Below are 20,098 nucleotides of genomic sequence, written 5' to 3'. Positions count from 1 at the left end.
TCATTTCCTTTATTCATAAATCTATATTCAATATAATAATATTAATAATATAATATTATTCTAATAAAATAACTTAATCTATAAGAAAAACTACTTTAACACATTTAATATTTTACCAACTATTACACTTGTTATACCATATTAACACACACATGTCACTTAGGGTCTAATTGCTAGATTAGTCCCTTTACTAATCTTTAATCTATAATTAAACTTTTATACCTTATGCAATTTAGTCTTTATTCTAAATTCAAGCTACTTAACTTAATCAAACATTAATCAACCACTCAACTATAATTCATAAATATTTCTAATAAATATTCATGAATTAATTTCATGGAAATAGTACTCAAGACTGGATTTCCGATACCGTAACTTTCGGTTCATTACATTGCACTTCATCTTCTTGTTACTGATTTTTGTACTTACAAATAACAGTTTCACGTCCCATTTGGCTACACTTACTACACTTTGCATTTGGTCTTCTCTAGCAATTGAAAGGAGCGTGACCTTTCTTGTCGCAATGTTGACATAAAGGATAATCCTTCTTTACTCTTGATCTTCTATTTTCAGTTTCACTTTTGTTCCCAAATGCAAAGCTTTCTCTACTCGCAGCGTGAAACTTTTTGTTCTCTGACCTCCTATTCTTTCCATCATCTTGATGCTTAACTAGTAGAGCACCTTCGACATCCCCTTCTTGCCTCATTACACGCCTTTGCTCTTGTGCTTGTAAATCACTTAAGAGTTCTGGCAAAGTAATCTTTGGCATAACCTTCGTGTTCTCTAAGGTGGTGATGGTAGCCTCAAACCTTTCAGGTACTATTATAAGAATTTTGTCTATAATCCTTGAATCTACTAGAGATGAACCTAGCAACTTGACCCTATTGTCTATGTTAAGGAGCTTTTCAAAATACTCCTTAACTGTCTCAGTCTCCTTCATCTTCTACAACTCAAAATCATGTACAAGATTCAACACTTGCATCCCACGAATTCTCTCGTCTACCTTGTACTTAGTCTTGAGATAATCTCATATCTCCTTTGCTGACTTTAGAGACATAATTCGCGTAAAAATAGTTGGTGAAACTGTAGCAAACAAACAAGCTTTTGCCTTTGATTTCCTTGTCTTCTTTTCTTTTTGTGTTTTGATTTGTGCCACGGTGGGGTTGGTAGACAATGTAGGAATCTCAAAGTCTTCTTCCACTGCTTCCCAAAGATCTATAGCCTCCAAGTAAGTCTCCATTCGCACTGTCCAAATCTGATAACTATCTCCATCAAAAATAGGTGGCGCAATCGAAGAGAAATTTCAACTTCCATAATACAACAAACACTAACGCAGGTCCCTCAAGACGAAAGCTCTGATTCCCAATTGTTGGTATTTTATCAGAAAAGAAAACTAAAATGATGAAGAAAATTGAACTAAGAAGAACTTATTGAAAAGAGAAAACAATAAGTCAAATAATTGAAATGGAAAAGGTACATTTTATTGAACTGAAACTAGCTGAAACTAGTATTTATATAGTAAACAAGTTAACAACTACTAACTAAAAATAGGCTACCAACATAATCATAATCTCTAAAAAATATCTCTAAAAATTCTGAAACAAATCAAAGAGTTATGATTATATCTAAAATTAACTAGATTATGATAACTGAAGCAAATCTTCAACAAATATCAACCAAATCAGACTTGCACGTAGGTATATAAAGAGAACTAGTATACTACATCTCAATTTGTAGTAGTTTACCCTTTAAGTAATTAAATTACCTTTGGCAAAGGTGATCTTCTTGAAAGTTCTAGGGCCACCATCTCCTTAAAGGAGCTCCACACTCTTGATTGCTTGTGGGGCAACCTTGGGCATTAGGGTGTCCAGATCAACAGCAAAGGCCTTAAACGCCTTGGTAGGTGAGAGTGTGGTACTAACCTCTGCTTCTTTTGCGAAAACACCCATTCTTCTCTTCCAATTATACAAATAATTTGATTAAACACACAGACAGAATTTATGAAGTGGATAGGATTTGAGTTTGAAGTGTGGGAAGAAATGAGAAACTAACATGCTATTTATATACTGCAATTTGAAGCTTAGCAATTTCATTTCTATTTTGCTTTCTTCACTGGGTAAGATCCATTGACAAAGAAATAGTCAATAATACCACCATGCATAAAGAATTTCATGAAAAATAATGCCAGTTTGTAATTTCCATTTTTTTTAATAGTTACAAGCCAAAGATTTTCTCTTGATTAGTAATTATTGAAATAAATACCTATTTGAATTGAGATTTTATTTAATTTTCTCTCCACTCTCCTAAGCTTTAGATTAGAAAATAATAATAAAACTAAAGATTTAGGAAACTGAAACAAGGGAGAAAGTAACCAGTACAACTTGGGGATGGCTTGTGGAAACCATTTAAGTTCAACATAGATAAAACTAATGCTGTTTCAATTGCTGCTTCTTTGAGCAGAGCCGTAATCCCATGCCTGGCGTGATTTACAAATTGCAAATGTAGCGTTTGTTTTTCAAAGTTTTGATCGTTAGAAAAGTGGTTTTATTGTTGAATTAATTAGCTTAAGCATGCTTCTTTCAATGTTAAATTTGTTTGTCTGATGCAACTACGGAAACTAAATCTTTGCTGGGATGGTGCCTTGCTCCTTTGCATATCATCCCACATCAGGGAGTGTATGTAATTAGCGGCGAGAAGCAGGTTTTAAATAGCGCGATGCTTGAAAGAGAAGGGCATACCTTTCTCGGCCTTTTGGCTAAGATCAAGTGTAGTATCTGTTCTTATCAGTTTAATATCTGATACGTGGGCCATTGGCTCACATGATATTAAATTTATTTTTTAAAGGGGAGAGTCCATCACAGTAGCTTGCTACTGGGGCCCTCGAGCGTCGCTCAAGCGATGCACTATAGCTTGGGCCTGGCGCACTCCACCCAATTTTAGTTCTAGAATTTTTGTTTTTCTTGGAGGGTGAAGTTATTAGCGAGTTCTTAACAATGAATTAGCTCCGAAAAGGTTCCGCTCTTGTTTTTGAGTTCTAGGTATGGTTCTTTAAAGTTCTACAAATTAATGGTAAGCTTTGATTGCTGTTTTTTATTCGGGATTATAGTGAAATAAAACCAGAATCAAATGAAAATCCAAATTCTCTACGTTGTGGAAGAGATTCAGCAAATAAATTGGATGCTTTTTATTTATTTATTACAGGTTTCGCGCATTTCAGCTCAAGCATCCTGGTAATCAGAATAAACTATGAACTCTTTATTAGCAATCTGAAGTTAATATGAACCTCCAACTTCAAAACTCAAATCTAGAAGCTTGATAATTGTTGAAGTGGATGATGCTATCATAGTAAGCATCAGGGTTTGCCAGGAGGTAGGCTTCAATGGCCTTGAACATTCCCCAATGCTTTTTCTTTGCCTATCTCGATCCCCTCTTCCTTGAGCTCAAAATCACCTATGGTGTAATACTTGCTACTAGTCTTGCATATAGATCCCCCATTCGGAGAGGCCTCTAATTTCGTCTCTTAAGTGATTTTCTCAAGCTTGATCATCAATGCATTACCTTCAATGACACTGTAAATATACAAAGAAGTTTCTTCGTCTACTGCTTCAACCTTCTGCTTCATGTATTTGTTTGACTTCCTGCATGAAGAAAATGTGGAATATCAACATCAGCTTGCTAGAAAAAGTATTTTGCTAATAGGGTAATATCACTTGCCAAGGGTTATGAGTTTATATAAAACTATCCTACATTGCTTAAAAAAATAATTATAGTGGCACCTTAGGTTTATGTAAAGATCTATGTTGTAAATATTTATTTGCACTAAACTAAATATTGAATTTTCCATTTGATTTTTAAATCTCTTTTATTTTTTTATTTTTGAAGTTGTAAGAGTTGTAGTTAAATTTTTGTTTAGTGATATCATAGGTCTAGGTGTTTGACAATTGATATCAGAGTTAGGTTAAAGGAGTGATCTTCCACTTTAGAAAAGAATTTTTCATAGGCACTTGAAGATTATCCTTAGTGATTAGAAGTGTGGTAGTGTGAAATTGTGTGTCTGAGAAAATATTTTGTTAAGAAAAGAATTGATATATTTAAGAGAGTTCGTTGTAACCCACCTTTCTTTTCCGGTAACTACTTGGTGTATTGTTCACGAAATACTCACTTTTTAAATATTTAATTGTAAGAATCATCTTTTGGTAAGATAACAGACCTGTAAGTTGTCTGTGGAATGAAGAAGCTTAATAACAACTATAATACATGGTTAACTTGCATAATGTCTTATATGCAAGGGCAAGGACAAGACCTTTGGAAGGTTGTCAATGGATATGAAGTGACATAACCGAAAGTAGAGGATGTCAAGGCATTGTTTGTTGCGGTAGAGGAGATGACTCTTACAATTGTAACATCCAATCAAATTAGTTATGAGATGACTTTTAAATCTAAACTCGACTTCTGTATGGCTGATTATTTGAGCTTGTATCTAGGTGCTTATTGTTGCACAAGAAAGTCCCTAAATTTGGAGAGATTAAGATCCTGAAGGATTTTTAAAAAAAAGAGGCATCGGTGAACGATGACAGGCGACGATTGTTACGGAGTACGGTCGGATTCTGGAAAGGATGAACTTTCTTATGAGTGTTGATGTTTTTTTTTTTTCTTGAAGGGTTCATGTTTTTAATACAGAGAGGCAGAGAAATTGAGGCGTGGGGAATTAGAGAGAAAAGAGAGTTAAAATGATTAAAATAAAGAAAATTTTATTACTACATTAAATATATGTTAATATTTATTAAGTATTAAATAAACATTAATGACATTTTTGACGTAAAATCGAACCGTCATTGCAAATATTTATATAACTCTTGAATACTATAACTAATATTCATTTATATTGTATTTAACATTTAAATATTATTACATATTATTTAAAATTACTATAAAATATGATTCTAAAATAATAGTTGTAATTTTTTTAAAAGTTGCACTCAAAAGTTATAAATAATTTATTATAAGTTCTATTTTATTAACAAATGTAATAATTTTAAAATTTTACAATATAATCGATTGAGTCTTATTTCGATTGGTATTAATATTGTTGCCAGTGTAAAAAAGTCATGGGTTCGGGTGCACATTATCCTCCTATTTAAGGTTGGAAGGAACTATAAGTAGTTTTAGGCATTGTATTAAAAAGAGTAAATATGATAACAACATATAATGAGATCAATGTTCAAGTTGTTTTTACAATATATTAAAAAAATATTATTTAAATTAAGATAAATTTATCATTTTATATCTATTCATGTCCTATTACTTAATATCATTTTATCCAATCAAATAATACAATACTATTATATGTTTATTCTATTTAACTAATCAAACAACATAATACTTATTATCCTTTTATTTTATTCCTACAAAATAATTATTACATTAATATTGTATTCCATTCTAAAAATCAAACATAGTGCTGGGCACTATTTGATGGGTTGCAGTTAGGCTGCGACATTAGAGCTTGCGAGGTTGAAGCTGATTGTGACAACAATGCGATGGTACAAATAGTTAATGACCAGCATGTAGGATTTAACCCATTGGATCTTGTTGGAGGCATCAATGAACTTTGCGAACGGCATTGGGAAGTTAAGTTGAGGCGTGTCTATAGAGAAGCCCGAATTGGGTGGCTCTCAACGGAGAAGGAAGCAGGGTTAAACACTTTTGACAGCGTACCTCCAATATAGAAGGCGCTGTTCCAGGTCACTTATGCAAGCTTTAAGATAGTACCCTCTCTTTTGTAACCCAAAAGAAAATAATAATAAATTATATACAATCATTGACCTATGACAACAAATTACAGCCAAACAAAACAAAAATAAAAAAAAATAGATTTTTTATAAATGACCGTTTTTAGAATCAAATAAATGTTAAATCGATCAATTTGATTCGAATTAATGAAGTCACAAAAAAAAAAAAGAAGAAAAGAAAATATTAAATATTATAAAATCTAATTCAACCAAGTTGGTTTTCGACCGATCCAATTCTGAAATACACTGGCAACACTAGCCTAAAACAGCCGATCACAGACAAAACCAAAGTTCTTAAGTCAGTGGAGGAAAAGATGAAACTTCTAGAGAAAAGGAGAGCCTTTTAGAGGCCTCCATCGTTACCCTAATTATTAACGTGATATAACATTTAATACTTTCTGCAAAAACATTGTTTGCAATAGGCAAAGAAACCGCATATAGATATTTAGTTATAATAAATCAGCTAATTCCAATCATGTATCATTTAAAGACAAAGCATAAACACATATAAGTGTATATATATATATATATAGGAGGATAGAAGTTCTTCCATCTTTCCATTATGCACAAAAGCTCTAAATACAGTAGGAATACAGAGTTTTGTTTGATTTTTAGTTCAACCGATTGCCATTTCTGAGGTAGAGTGAAGACCTTCCTCTTTATGCTTTACTCTCAGACCTAATATTATATTTTACCAATAGATTCTACAAATACCCTCATTTAACTTATAAATTCTCATTGAGAATAGTGGACATCAGCAGCCCTCGGACGAATTCACACCTTCGAGCCTTCTCCTCGTGCTCCTGGTCCGACAGTTGTGACTGTTGAGGCTTTCTGTCATATGATAAACGAGTTTTAGAAACTTGAATCCAATCGGAAAATTATCAGTGAAAGTCAAAAGGTATCACTTTTAACCGGATAAAGAAACAAAACAAAACATATCACAAGAATAAATGACACCAGCAGTTATACCTTTCTAGAGATTCTTTATCTGTGCTTTCCTTGTCTGCACTTGATTCAGCAATAGAGAGAGACTGCAAGCTTAAAGGCTCATCGGCTGTGGGTGGATTGAACATAAATGATGACAATAATGGATCGGCTTCAACATTGGGGGGAGAAACAATGCATGAAGATCCCCCAAGAAGGGCATGCAAGTTTCCATCTCTCAGTTCTTTTCTCAACATAGAAAATGTCAAATTGGATCCACCTTTGCGTAATCTTCGCTTGCGCTGCACGTAAAATCCAGTCAAGGAATAACCTGAACCTTTCATCAAGACATGCCAACTCACAAACAAACAAGAGATATTTAGACATACAAAGAAGAAAGCAAAATGGCTTTTACGGGGAAAACAAAGTATAAGCTTGGTGACCGTGAGCAGAAATGTAGATCACTATACAAAAATGAAAACCAAATTCCCATATCCCTAATGCATGGCAAAGATCGTCAAGCACCATGGTGAAGATCAAATCAGATTAAAGTGTTTAGCCTTTTTAAAGTAGATAGATAGATAGATATTATTTAACTAGCTTTGACATCAAAACTAAATAAGCCGAGACAAAATCAACATAAAAAAAAGGATATCTTAAGAAAATTCCCATGCTGCATGGTAATGTGGCTAACTATATCCATCCCGACCCTCTTCGCGCAAACCGGGCAAACCTGAAATGGTAACATTCAACCAAACACCTATTAAGCGAAACTCAATTTTAACTCTCAAGCAATGTTATGTGTCTAAAAGACCAAAAATACATATCTTTCACAAGTGAAAAAACAAAGTACAAATGCATGAAGAACAGACAAATTATCAAATTAACTTTGAAGCTAAACAGCTTAATGCTATACACCAGAAATGAGAATGATATTCAAGTAAACAACATCTATAACTCAAGCAACAGTGAAATTCACAATGAGAGACGCATAATTAACAAAATTATCAAGAATCTTACTGAAATTAAATCCCCAATTCAATACCAACTCAGCTGTAAAATCCCATTTCAAATTTCAATATCTTTTTTTTCCCCAATTATGCACCATTACTTCTACATTTCTTCTACTTATAAACTTCAAAAAATACTCCATCAATATGTAAACTACGTAAACAAAGTTAATCTTTTTTCTAATAAATTCAATAAGAAAAAATACAAATTTCATCCAAAGAAACAAAAAAAAGAGGAATAATTTTATGAGAAAATAGGAAAAAAGGTACCCCATTTTTTACTTCAACAGGATGTTCCTCATCGATGTGACAACAAAGCCCAACAATATCGAAATCCTCAGCGCAAAACGGACATAAAAACTCCGCCTTGAAATCCTCGTCTCCATCAAATTCTTCATATCCTCCACCCAGAAACGGATCTAGAAAAACATAACAAAAACAAAAATAATAGCAAATTAAAAAAAAATCAATTCCTTATTTTCTCGTGAACCAAACAGAAAAAATAAAACAAACCAGATCGAGATTGATGACGCCTTGAGGAAGACGAAGAAGAATTGGAAAATCGAAACCTCCATGAATTTGACTCCATTCTTTTTCCTTCTGTTGAGAAAAGAACGCTACTTTTTTTTCTCTCTCGTTCGAGTTTCGATCTAAGTAATTGAGAAACTTGGTAAATTTATTGAAATAAAGTCCCTAAAAAGTTCATAAATTAACAAAAAAAAACCCTAATTAGGGAAAAATGAAGAAATTAAAAGAAAGAGAAATAAAAAAAATTTGGGGAAAAAAAGACCAGAGAGAGACTCTCCACCGAACTTTTCTGGTATGGGGTTCAGGCTTTCAGCTTATTTTATAAACACGTTTTTGCTTTTATTGGGTTATTTTTAAAACTTGCCCATTAAGTTTTCTTAAATTGTGGAAATGCCCCTCTCTTTTCTAGACCTTTTCATTTAAGCCAGAAGATTCTTCATAAGGGGTGGACAAAAATATCATATGGGAAAAACTAGATTTAACAAAAAATGTCGTTCGTTTGCAAAAAAATATCAGGTTTTAATTTTAACATTCAAGACCCCAACTGAGGTCGGTTTTAGTTATATAATAATACATTTTATTTTTATAAAACTGAATATTTAAAATATTTGAATAAAATAATACCAATTTAATAGAAATTACATAAAATCCAATTTCATATTATAACAAATTAATGATATTTAGCTCACCAAATGGATTTGATAAAAAAAGTTGATAAATACTAGATATTTGTGTAAATAAAATTGAAAAATATTATTTAGTGAGTGTTCTGTTTTATAGTAAAAATATATATTTATATCTATTTGTTAACTATATTATAATTGTACTATAGTAATAAAATTAGCGACGTTTATAACAACGTTTATAACGAAGAATGTCATTATTATATATATTCCGTAGTGATTATATGTATAAACATCACAGAAAGGCTTCGTTTGAGGTAGCGATATGGTGTGGTGCGTTTAGCTTACTTTTTGTCTCACACTACAGTATCTAATCTCACCGCCACCTCTGTTTTTACATTAATCGCAGGTAAACGCAACGCCCATCCAAACTCACCCTAAATGTATTTTCAAATTGTGGGAATAAATTTCGCACAAAAATCATTGGTGGGAATACTATAACTATTTTTATATTTAAGAACACAGTTGTACATTTAAACTATTAACAACATTTGGTGGCATAAACACTACAAAATATTTCGATAGTCAAGTTAGTTTTTAACTAAATTTAAAGTTAAATCAAGAGCAAATCTTGACAATATTTTTATTTATTTACGTGATTCGTATTCAAAATTTTATTTAAAAGAAAGCATTGATAATTATTCTTTATCATCTCATTATTTGAAGTAATATCACTCAATTAATTGACACTAAACTCGCATTTAATAACAACTAGTCTTGTGGATTTATGAACAGTCTTGTGAGGATGAAATTCGTCGTGTCTAGAATACTTGTAGGGGGGACGTTCCTTATTGATTGGAAAATTCGGCACAACTTTGTTAGATTGGTGGAAGACTCTCTCTCGTAACCGAAAATGGATTGCTCGGATAACATCAGCTCGCTTGGTTGAATTGAACAATGCAAATCCTACTGAGGAGATTCTGGCTGAGATTGTTGATGTCAAGCTAGCATTGAATATGGAAGCAGATAGGAGGAAAATTACTGAGAGCAACAAGCTCATGCTAATTGGTTAAAACAAGGGGATTGTAACACTGCTTTCTTTCATAAATTTGCTTCCCATCGAAGATGTGTAAATATTGTTACTGGTTTGGAGGATTAAGATGCGTCTTTTGTTTCTTCAATTGGATGTCATGGCTTTGGTCGCCAAACAATATTTTGAGTTTTTATTTTCATCCACTAGTCACAATAATCCTCATCATTTCTTGGGGGGATTGATACAAACTAGCCGAATGAATGACGATCTGATGGTAGAGTTTACAGTGGAAGAGGTTCGGGCTGCTGTGTACAATATACCTCCACTTAAGGCTTCGGGTATGGATGGTTTTCTGGTTTTTTTTTACCAGAAATATTGGCATGTTGTTAGAGCTGATATTACAAATTACTATCTTGCGATCCTTCGATGTGAGGTTTTGTTGGAGATTATTAACCGCACTAATATTGTACTTATGCTGAAAGTAGTGAATCCGAGGAATATGTCACAGTTCAGCCTATCAGTCTATACAATGTTCTCTATAAAATAATCTCCAAAGTGCTGGTAAATAGATTTCAGCGAGTACTCCATATTTGTTTTGATGAAGCTCAAATTGCATTTGTTCTCAGAAGATTTATTTCTAATAATACTTTTATTTCCTATGAGATTCTGCATTCTTTTAAAAAACGACGGGTTGGTAAAATGAACTGCTTTGCTCTCAAACTCGATATGCGTAAAGCATATGATCAAGTCGAGTGGAGTTTTTTGGAAGCTATGATACACTGTATGGGTTTCCGTAAGGACTAGGTTTCACTGATTATAAGTTGTATTAACATGGTTTCCTATTCGGTGGTGCTTAATGGTCAATTGGGAGAAGTCCTCCATCTTTTGCGAGAGCTCTATCAGAGAGACCCTTTAAGTCCTTATATTTTTCTAATCTGTGGTGAAAGTCTTTCTTCCTTGCTCTGGCTAGCACAGCGGGAGTGTATTATTCATGGCACAAGTATTGGCAGAGCTGGGCCCCATTTATCGCATCTATTTTTTGTTGATGATAGTATTCTCTTTGGGGAGGCCACTACTTCAGGTGCTCATAATATTTGCTCCATTTTACGAGAATGCGAGGCTTGTTTGGGGCAACAAGTGAATTTCGATAAATCTTTAATTTATTTCAGTACGAATGTGGATGAATCTGTGTGCCATCAAATTAGTACTAGCTTGGGAGTGAAGTTTACTTCTAATCTAGAAAAATATCTCAATCTCCCAACTATGATTGGACAACGAAAAAGAGCAGCTTTCCAACATTTCAAAGATTGGTTCAGAAGGTGTATTGATCATTGGAGTATGCATTTTTTGTCACAAGGGGTAAAGAAGTTTTTATACGATCGGTTCTTCAATCTATTCTGACCTATGCGATGCAATGTTTTATTTTTTTTACTTCTGTCTTCTTTATGTAAAGAGTTGGAACCTGCTATCTGTAAATTCTGGTGGCAAAATTCCAGCACGAAAAGAGGAATTCATTGGTGCTCATGGTCTTCTTTATGTGAGCCAAAATTGCAAGGCGGTGTGGGTTTTCAAAATTTATCCAAGTTCAATATTGCACTATTATCTAAGCAATGTTGGTGTATTTTATCGACACCCGATTGTCTTTTAAGTAGGGCTTTGAAAGGCAAATATTTTCCAAATTTAGATTTTTTAAATGCTCGATTGTGTTCTTACCCTTCTTATACCTGGTGTAGCTTGTGGAGTTTGCGTGATCTTCTTGAAAAAGGTCTAGGCTGTTGTATGGGTATTAGAACTTCGGTTTCCATTTGGAATGACTGTTGGCTTTCGAGACCTAGTGACTGCAAGGTACAACACGTAGCTGTTACTACTTCGGTTAGTTGGGTGAGTGACCTTATGGTACCAGGTTTATACAAATGGGATGAGGTTAAAATCTATGACATTTTTGTAGTTGATGAAGCTGAGAGAATATTAAGTATTCCACTAGCCCAATTTGGCCCCCTGATATTCTTGTCTGGAAGGGTTCTCCTACTGGGCTCTATACAGTGAAAAATGGGTACAATATGTTACTAAGGTCTTCTTGCACAGATCACTCGCATGGTTTCCACAATGACAACTCACTTACTAGTAACTTTTATTCTAAATTGTGGCAGGCCAAAATTCGACCAAAAATTAGAATTACATGTTGGCGATTTTGTAACAATTATGTTCGTACGCTTTCTAATCCTTACAATAGGTGGGTAATGAACAAAAGATTTTGTAACAAATTCTCTGCTGCACCAGAAACTGTGGCACATATTGTATGGGAGTGTCTGATTGCTACGGCAGTATGGCAAGCATTGCAAATTTCGTGGCATGTACAACAAAACAATTCTGACTTCTTTAGTTGGTTTTCATATTTATTTACAACTATTTTGAATATTCTATCAATTTTATTCTTATTACAATCTGGGCTCTATGGATGGGGCGTAATTGAAGCTATCATGAAGGATTTCCTCAATCAGTTTCGAGTGTGGTGACTTTCATCCGGTCGTACCTTCGGGAGTTATCCTTTCTAAGGGAGGGTTCACAACTTTATGGGGAGTTCGGAGGTGCGATGGCAGCCCCCAATTGGGCCTTTTGTGAAAGTAAATTTTGATGCCTCTTTCCAGTCTCACTCTAGGCAACCTTGTTCGGGTATTATTGTTCGGAATGAAGTGGGTCTGGTTTTGGAAGCAAGTATACAAATGCATAGTAATGTACCTAATGCTTTTGTTGTAGAGACTTTTGCTTTTGTCCGAGTAGTCTGTTTCACAACAGATCTGGGGTTCATGCATGTCACTATTGAGGGGGACCCTTTGGCGGTGGTTAAGAAAGCCAATTCCTTGCATGATGACAAATCAGAAATTGCGATGCTTATTAAAGAAGGAACATACAAGCTTAGAAATTGTTTTACTGATACTATTATTCAACATTGTTTTCAATAGGGTAATAGAGTTGCTCGCCATCTTGCTGCCATAGGTGTCGCTCGATCAGTTCAGGGTGGAGGTGGAGCCTATTGCCGTCACTAATCGTTGGTGAGTGGACCCGTCGGACTAATTTATTGAAATCTTCATTTCAGGGAAGCAGGTTCACCGGATTTTATTCTGCTTCTGGGATGCTTCTCCTCTGGCTCTCGCTCACTACAAGACTTTTCCAATTCATGAGAGTTTGGCTGGTTTTTCTTTGGTTTCAGTTTCATGTTCGGAAGGGTCTTTTGTTTTCGTTGCGTTCTTCATGTTTTGTCTTTTGGTTTGCTTTTGTTTGCTTTGTTTTTTGGTGTGTTGTTGGTTTGACTTTTATTTGCTTTTAGTTTTGCTTTAAATTCTATTTTGTTGCTCATGTTCACATAAATGAAAGTCTAGCTTTCGGTAAAAAAAAAAACAACAACAACTAGTCTTAGTACATCTAACATGTAAGTGAAAATATATTTTTAATTAATAATTTAAAATAATAATAATTGATAAAATTAAATAATTTATCTTCATTCTTATGTTCTCCTTAAAAAATAATTATTAACAAAATTAATGGATGTATTGAGGAAAAATAGCAAAACAAAAGTTATTAGATAGGAAAAGTTAAGAGTCCTTTGAGTCATTGTATAAAATAATAAAAACAACTGAGTTATAAATTAATTATTAAAATAACTTTTTTATAATATTTTATAGTATCACATATAGAGTGTATGATACCAATAAAAATTAACTCAATCATTACATAATTATTAAAATCATAATAAAAAATAGAAATAATATTTTAATAAAAGGATTTGCATATAGTCTATGTAATATGTATATAAATCTCTTTTTTTAACAATTTCATTATAAGTTCTGATCATATCTGCTCTTTTTGACACAATGTCTAGAACTACTCATATTCCCTCCCTAACTCATAAATAGGAAAATAATGCGTTTCAGCACTCTTGAACCCACGTCCTTCTATATTGGCAACAATGTCAATACCAATCGAGTTAAGACTCAACCAACTTAAATTAACATAAGTCTTAACTTGTATGTAGTAGTGGTTAAAATTCTTGTTAGACATATGTTTAGCATGGGTCCATGCCCCATCCATATCCCCAGTATTGTATAGAAAAATTGACATAAAATTCTTTATTCTTATATAAAATAAAAATATTATGTTAATTTTATTTGACATTTTGAAACAAGTAACAATAAGAACAAAATTAACATAAAAATATAAAAGGAAAAATTAACATAAAAAATTTCAACTTTATTTTTATATATAAAATAAAAGGGCAAATTTCAAAGGTATATATAAATTTTAGTCTAATGTACAACTTTATGTATAAAAGTTTATTTTGATTAAGTCCTCATAAATTATTGACACGATTATTGATGTAACTTTTATATATTTATATCGCATATACAAATAATTATATTTATCCAATATGTAAATAATTTGATATATTTACTTCTTTAAGCGTGTGTAAAGAATCAAAAGTAAAATTTTGTGTATATATTTGAACTACAATCAAAGTTTTATATAAATAATTGTACTAAATTAAAGTTCATAAATCAAATTGTACATTGAGTCAAAGTTAATGTATAATTTAAAATTTTTCCTAAATAAAAAAATACCATGTTCACTTTTATTTTAAATTTTGAAATAAATAACAATAAGAAACAGAAAAATTAACATATAAAAAAGTATTCAACTTTAATTTTTTATGTAAAATAAAATATTTTGTTAATTTTATTTTAAATTTTAAAATTTAATAATATTAAAATGAACCAAATTAACATAAATAATTAAAAAGGTTCATTAAGAGTATTGCTTAGATAGTATATTTTTAATAATCTCATTATAAATTTTGATTATATCTTCTTCTTTTTTACACAATATTTAGAATTATCTATAATGCCTCTCTAACTCAACTCATAAATAGGAGAATAATACATTTAACATATTTAAATTTATATCCTCTTACATTAATAACAATATTCATACTAATTAAATTAAGACACAATCAGCTACAAATATATAATACTTTAAATTCAAGTACTTTGGACCATTAGGAATAGGAAAAGTATTGAATAAAAAATACCGACATTGTTAACATCGGTGTACTAATAAAATTTTTGTGTTGTTTGAGGTGTCGAATTTATATATAAACAAACTCTTCATACTCCTATATAAAACAAAAGAAAAAGTAAGAAAAATTGGGAAAGCTAAAAGAAAAGCATTATTATCATAGTCCGACTAGATTAATTGATTAAACTCAAATTATTCAATCACTTGAATTGAAACCCTAAAATAGAGGAAGATTGAACCCAAAAAAAATGTTAAATCAGGTAAAAAAAATGGGTTAGTTTCAATTGGATTTAAACTAGTTTAAATATTTAATTTTATTATTATAATTTGTAGCAAATGTTTACATTTTTTTCACTATTTCCAAATTTTAATCAGATCGGTTGGATAAAAATTGATTAGGTATCAATTGAAATAAAAGATTGAATTAATTGACTAATTAATCGATTGAGCCAACAATTAAATCAATTGAACTAAATTAAAAAAATAAATTAAATGAATTCTCTTTATTTTTAAAATTTCATGAGTTTTAATAATTTATTTAATTAAACTCAATAAACGGATGAAATTGAAAATTGAAAAATCTAATTGGCTCCATCATCTATCCTTATTAAAAAGTTTTATTATTTTATAATCTTTATTTTTGACATCCATTGTATTGACATTAAAGAAAAGTAGGAGTAGCTTGTGGTGGCAGTGATTGCGTCTGTCCGAGCACCTGAGTACGTAACACGGTATTTTTATTTGGACTATCCCTTGAAACGCGTTTCCTCAACCTTCTTTATTTTGGACTCTCTTTGTGTGCCACACAACACAACAAAACAAAGATAATAAGATGATATGCCATCAATTTTGTTCAAATTTATTTAATCAATCAATTGGATTAAAAATAATAAATAATGAGTAAAATTATATAATATAATTATAACCTTAATTTAGAATTAATTTGCTTTGGTTTTAAATTTTATTATTTTTACTATAAAAACATATAATTAATTTTATATTTTTTAATCTATTTAGTCATTTTTACGTACAAAATATATATTATTTTTATGATAATTATATTTAAAATGTTATTATTGATGAGATTTTGACCTCTCGTGAAGAAGCTTTTGAATCTTTTGAGGGCCAACGAATCTCCTTAACAGTATATTCGAGATGTTTATGTTTAATTTTATTTTCAAACTGTATCTCTCACTTTCACCTAGTTATGAAGGTTATAAAACATAAGTTCAAATTTCACAAAAAACAAAATGTGAATCTACATTGTGAGTGGAGGCACCCCTTCGCGAACTTGGTGTGATTCTCAATGCAAGCAAAAGACAAAATCCGAGCATAAACACTCATCTCGAGAGATAAAACACTTTAAAATTTTCTTCTCAAATCAACCTAATTATGTATTTATATAATTTTAATACATTAACAATACATACAATAAAAAATTTTACAAAAAAAAACAATCTAGCATATAAACATATATTCAAATCATGTTTCATTAAAAAGAAACACTATTAAAGGCTTTTAAATTGATCTTAGCTTATCAGGCAATATATCTTGGGTTATCATTGTAATTTTCTGTTACAAAATCAAATTTTATTTTATGTTTTTTTAATTTTCCAATAATATTAATTAGAGAAGAAACACTGAAAAAAAAAATTCATTTGGATCAATAAATAAATAATTACAGAATACCCAAAAAACAAAAAAAAAAAACCAGTGGGGGGGTTTCCCCCATTGCCCTATATTGTAAAATTCATATGTCATCCAAGCTATTCATGCAACATGAACAAAAGAGAAGAACCTGCTGAAAAGACCCAACACAACCACAAGTAATGGCACACTACTTTCTAGCTATTGTTGAACCAGCATGAACACAAGAACTGCTAGCAAGATCAAGATTACAGTCATTGAGCCCTTTCGATTACCGCTGTTTGTTGGCAGCATTGAAGGGAGTGCACACTCCTCGCCATTGAAGAACACTTTAGAGGGGAATCCATCACCTGCAGCAATGTTAATGGAAGGGGTAGTTTTCTTGGTGAATGAGATAACTGTCTGTTGTTTTCCGGGCACCCTAGGATCTTTCTGAGGGTTAGCTGCATCGGTTTCTGCAACGATATAGTTTAATCCGGGCAGACCTTGCATGAATATAGTGTTGTTAACACCATTCAACTCCAAGGCTGTTCCGTTGAAGGAGTACATCTTTTGAAACCCGGGGGTAGCCTTATTCAACTGTACAGCAGCAAACCAATCAGGGAAGGCGGTTTCATCCCAGTTGAATATTGTGATCCTAGCACTCCATCCTCGAGAGAAGTCTGAATAAAGATGCCAGTTTATGCTGACCCCACAACTGTCACCACACGGCATTGGATTTGGCACCGTGAAGTGTTTAAGATCAGCCCAAGCTCTGGTTATAGCAGTTCGGTTCTCAAACGGAACAAGAAGTGCCTCAGGTGGAACAAGAACAGCTGTAGCATTTGCTCTACAAGTGTTGGCTGAGTTGCGAGGGCACCCACAGGCACAAGTCGGGCATGGGACAACTGATTCATTGAAGTATGCAGAAAAGGATACGCAGCACTTTGGGCTTGCATTCTTGGGCCGTGTAATATTGCAAACCACCTGCCAGCTAGCAACTACGGTCGTATTCGACGGCAAGCCACTTGGGTCTGGGAACTGACTAGGGCTTACACGGACTGGGGGACCACATTTGTAATTAGGGTTCAACGTGCCATTGATCTTCCAATTCTGAGGAGGAGAGAGCTCAGAGCGGTTGAGATCCGGTGGCATTTTAAAGACCTGCATTTGGAATACTGAACTTGACTTGCTAGGGTCCATTGTTGGTGGCAAGATAGTACCATTCCGGCAACATTTTGGGATCATCCCCATGGTTGTATCGTTTGCCTTCGTCAGAGGCAGGTCAATAATCGTCGGCCTCCTCTCACAGTTCAACACATTGCCAAAGTCTAGATCCCTATAATGTTGTCCTTGCGGACCGAATATGCAGTCTGATGAATCAACGACATACGGATAAGCCCCTTTCATCGTATATATAAATTCATCCCTCATCCAATCAAAACTCAATTTCCAATTATCAAGTCGCCCAAGGGGGTTATGGTTTGAGATAGTAACCTGTGCCCAATAGTTCGAGTCGTACGTTCTCGTCACATCATACATAATTGTAAGATCACCACTTTGCCGAGGTAGGAACTCATCCTCTACCGTAACATTCGTCTTGAATTTCGGGTCTTTGGTGCAACAAACTTGCATCTCACTTTTACCTGGAAAACAGCAAATGGAAATCATATTCATACAATCTAAAGCATTCCTCAACATCACGATTATAATTGAATTCAGATCGAAGCCATAGAGGTGAACTAGAATCAAGATCAAAGAGTGTCCATCCCTATCCAACCAAGGAAGAAAATGATAACTAAAAAAAAACAGCATAAGGAGACAAACCCTGTAATAAAATCTTTAACAACAGAAGAATTTCATTACAGCAACAGAAAACTCCTAGTAGCAGAGATTATGAACAAATGATTTACTTCAACCAAATCATAATTTTGATCTTTCAAAACAGCTTGAAATGAAACATTTCCCACTCTCTATTATATGATCATCTTTTGATCTAACCCAGACATAGAAATTTGACCAAATCCACTAAAAAACCATACAGGAATAAAAAATTTCCACTGTCCACTAATCTACTCAAATATTATATCTCATTCAAACAACATGGAAAAATCAAGCATATACATATAAACTTTACCCAAGTGTTTTTTTACCTTGCAAAGAAGGCTTAGGACAAAGGAAGCCATCATTAGCAAGATGAAAAGTTTCAGGCAAGGGAACACTAGGAGCCGCCACTCCAAACTGAGTCCCAAGAAGCTTAACTTGAACTTGAATCTGATTCAAATCTCCGGCAGTCTCAATCGCTGTTTTCAGATCAGTCATGGGGTACCCAGCAAAAACGGTACCGTTCCCAACATTGGCAGGCAAGCTCGTCCCATCAGCCAAAACCGCATTCGACGCTGAAACTAAATACTCGTCGTTTTTAAACCCCACGAAAACCCTCCACGATTTAAGCTTCTCGTCGCCGTTATTCAGCACCGTTAAGACTGACTCGAATCTGTACGGCTGGTGCTTGGGATCCGTTGGTTTTAACTTGGTTCCGGAGGTGTAAGCGTAAGATAAGAAGATCCCATTGCAAGTATCGGCGGCGGGTGATGGGGCATCGGCGACGGTTTGAGAGAAAGAGAAGGGTAAGAGAGCGAAAAGGAGTGAGAGGTTGAAGATGAAGAACAGATCGTAGCTCTGGTTCAGAGCCATCGAAAGATATGAGATTCGGAAAGGGAAAGATCAAAACAACGAAAGCAAATGGAAAGTGTTTTTTGTTGTGGAAAAAGAAACGCGTTGGATTGGTGTTCGAACAAGACAGCTTAGCAAAGGCTGGAATTTTTTGAAAGCACGAGCTTTTTTTAAAAAATTATTTAAAAAGTAGACACGACAACGCTTTGTTCGGTTTTCAGATCGATTTTTCATATTGAATCTTATTTTTTTTCCTCAATTCAAAGAACAACATTCATTATTTCAAGCTGAATTCAAATTTCGAAAATTTTAATTTCAAATGTAAAGCATAATTATCTTGATTTGTGATTTATTTGATTGAATGTATTAATAATAATGATGATAGTTATTATTATTGATCTATAATTTGATTGGGTCTGAGTCTAAGTCGAGTTCTACACTGTTCGCACTACTTTCTACTTTTGAAGGCCATGGACAAGACTTTAATTTACAAAAAAAAACTATAAAAATAATTTTTTAAGTTATTCTCTTCTCCTCTCCTCAAGAGTATAAACCCTAACTCATTAATAGCTCTATGTGGCCAAGCGAATTGTGCAGGTAATAGTCCTACGGTGTCCGCACCACCATCAGCATCAGCTTACCTCTATCCCTTGGGTCTTGGATTTAAGAAGCAGTGCTTAAACACATTCATCACAATTAGCACTTCCTCCAAATCTAGTACACTACCTTTGTGAAGTCTATAATATTGTCCCCAACCTACTTCTGTTATAATTCATTGCTTCTTCAAACATATACTCTTACCAAGAATTGACC

General features: G+C 33.2%; 2 protein-coding genes, 2 long non-coding RNA genes and 1 other non-coding gene across 5 annotated transcripts; 3 read left to right on the top strand and 2 right to left on the bottom strand.

Annotated features, from left to right (window-relative positions):
• Positions 1–2,730: 2,730 nt before the first annotated feature.
• LOC128290653 (uncharacterized) lies at positions 2,731–3,856 on the top strand. The gene is made up of 2 exons (XR_008280437.1): positions 2,731–3,069; positions 3,202–3,856. It is a non-coding gene; the product is annotated as an uncharacterized LOC128290653 (long non-coding RNA).
• LOC128290932 (U2 spliceosomal RNA) lies at positions 2,735–2,930 on the top strand. The gene has a single exon (XR_008280711.1). It is a non-coding gene; the product is annotated as a U2 spliceosomal RNA (small nuclear RNA).
• Positions 3,857–6,236: 2,380 nt separating the features above from the next.
• LOC108474541 (protein DEHYDRATION-INDUCED 19 homolog 4-like) lies at positions 6,237–8,568 on the bottom strand. Its single transcript, XM_053025927.1, has 6 exons — positions 8,520–8,568; positions 8,243–8,422; positions 8,000–8,148; positions 7,375–7,452; positions 6,765–7,027; positions 6,237–6,626 (listed from the first exon to the last, which is right to left on the bottom strand). Exons 2-6 carry the CDS (start codon positions 8,316–8,318, stop codon positions 6,518–6,520), a joined length of 675 nt encoding a protein of 224 aa, XP_052881887.1. The 5' UTR covers positions 8,319–8,422; positions 8,520–8,568; the 3' UTR covers positions 6,237–6,517.
• Positions 8,569–12,669: 4,101 nt separating this feature from the next.
• On the top strand, positions 12,670–13,253 carry LOC128290683 (uncharacterized). Its single transcript, XR_008280471.1, has 2 exons — positions 12,670–12,937; positions 13,019–13,253. It is a non-coding gene; the product is annotated as an uncharacterized LOC128290683 (long non-coding RNA).
• A 3,371-nt stretch (positions 13,254–16,624) lies between these two features.
• LOC108476416 (COBRA-like protein 7) lies at positions 16,625–19,551 on the bottom strand. Its single transcript, XM_017778634.2, has 2 exons — positions 18,763–19,551; positions 16,625–18,255 (listed from the first exon to the last, which is right to left on the bottom strand). Exons 1-2 carry the CDS (start codon positions 19,304–19,306, stop codon positions 16,832–16,834), a joined length of 1,968 nt encoding a protein of 655 aa, XP_017634123.1. The 5' UTR covers positions 19,307–19,551; the 3' UTR covers positions 16,625–16,831.
• Between the last annotated feature and the right edge of the window lie 547 nt (positions 19,552–20,098).

The sequence above is a fragment of the Gossypium arboreum genome, chromosome 3 (assembly GCF_025698485.1).
Source record: "Gossypium arboreum isolate Shixiya-1 chromosome 3, ASM2569848v2, whole genome shotgun sequence".
Taxonomy (NCBI): Eukaryota; Viridiplantae; Streptophyta; class Magnoliopsida; order Malvales; family Malvaceae; genus Gossypium; species Gossypium arboreum.
This window is presented reverse-complemented; position numbering and strand designations above follow the sequence as displayed.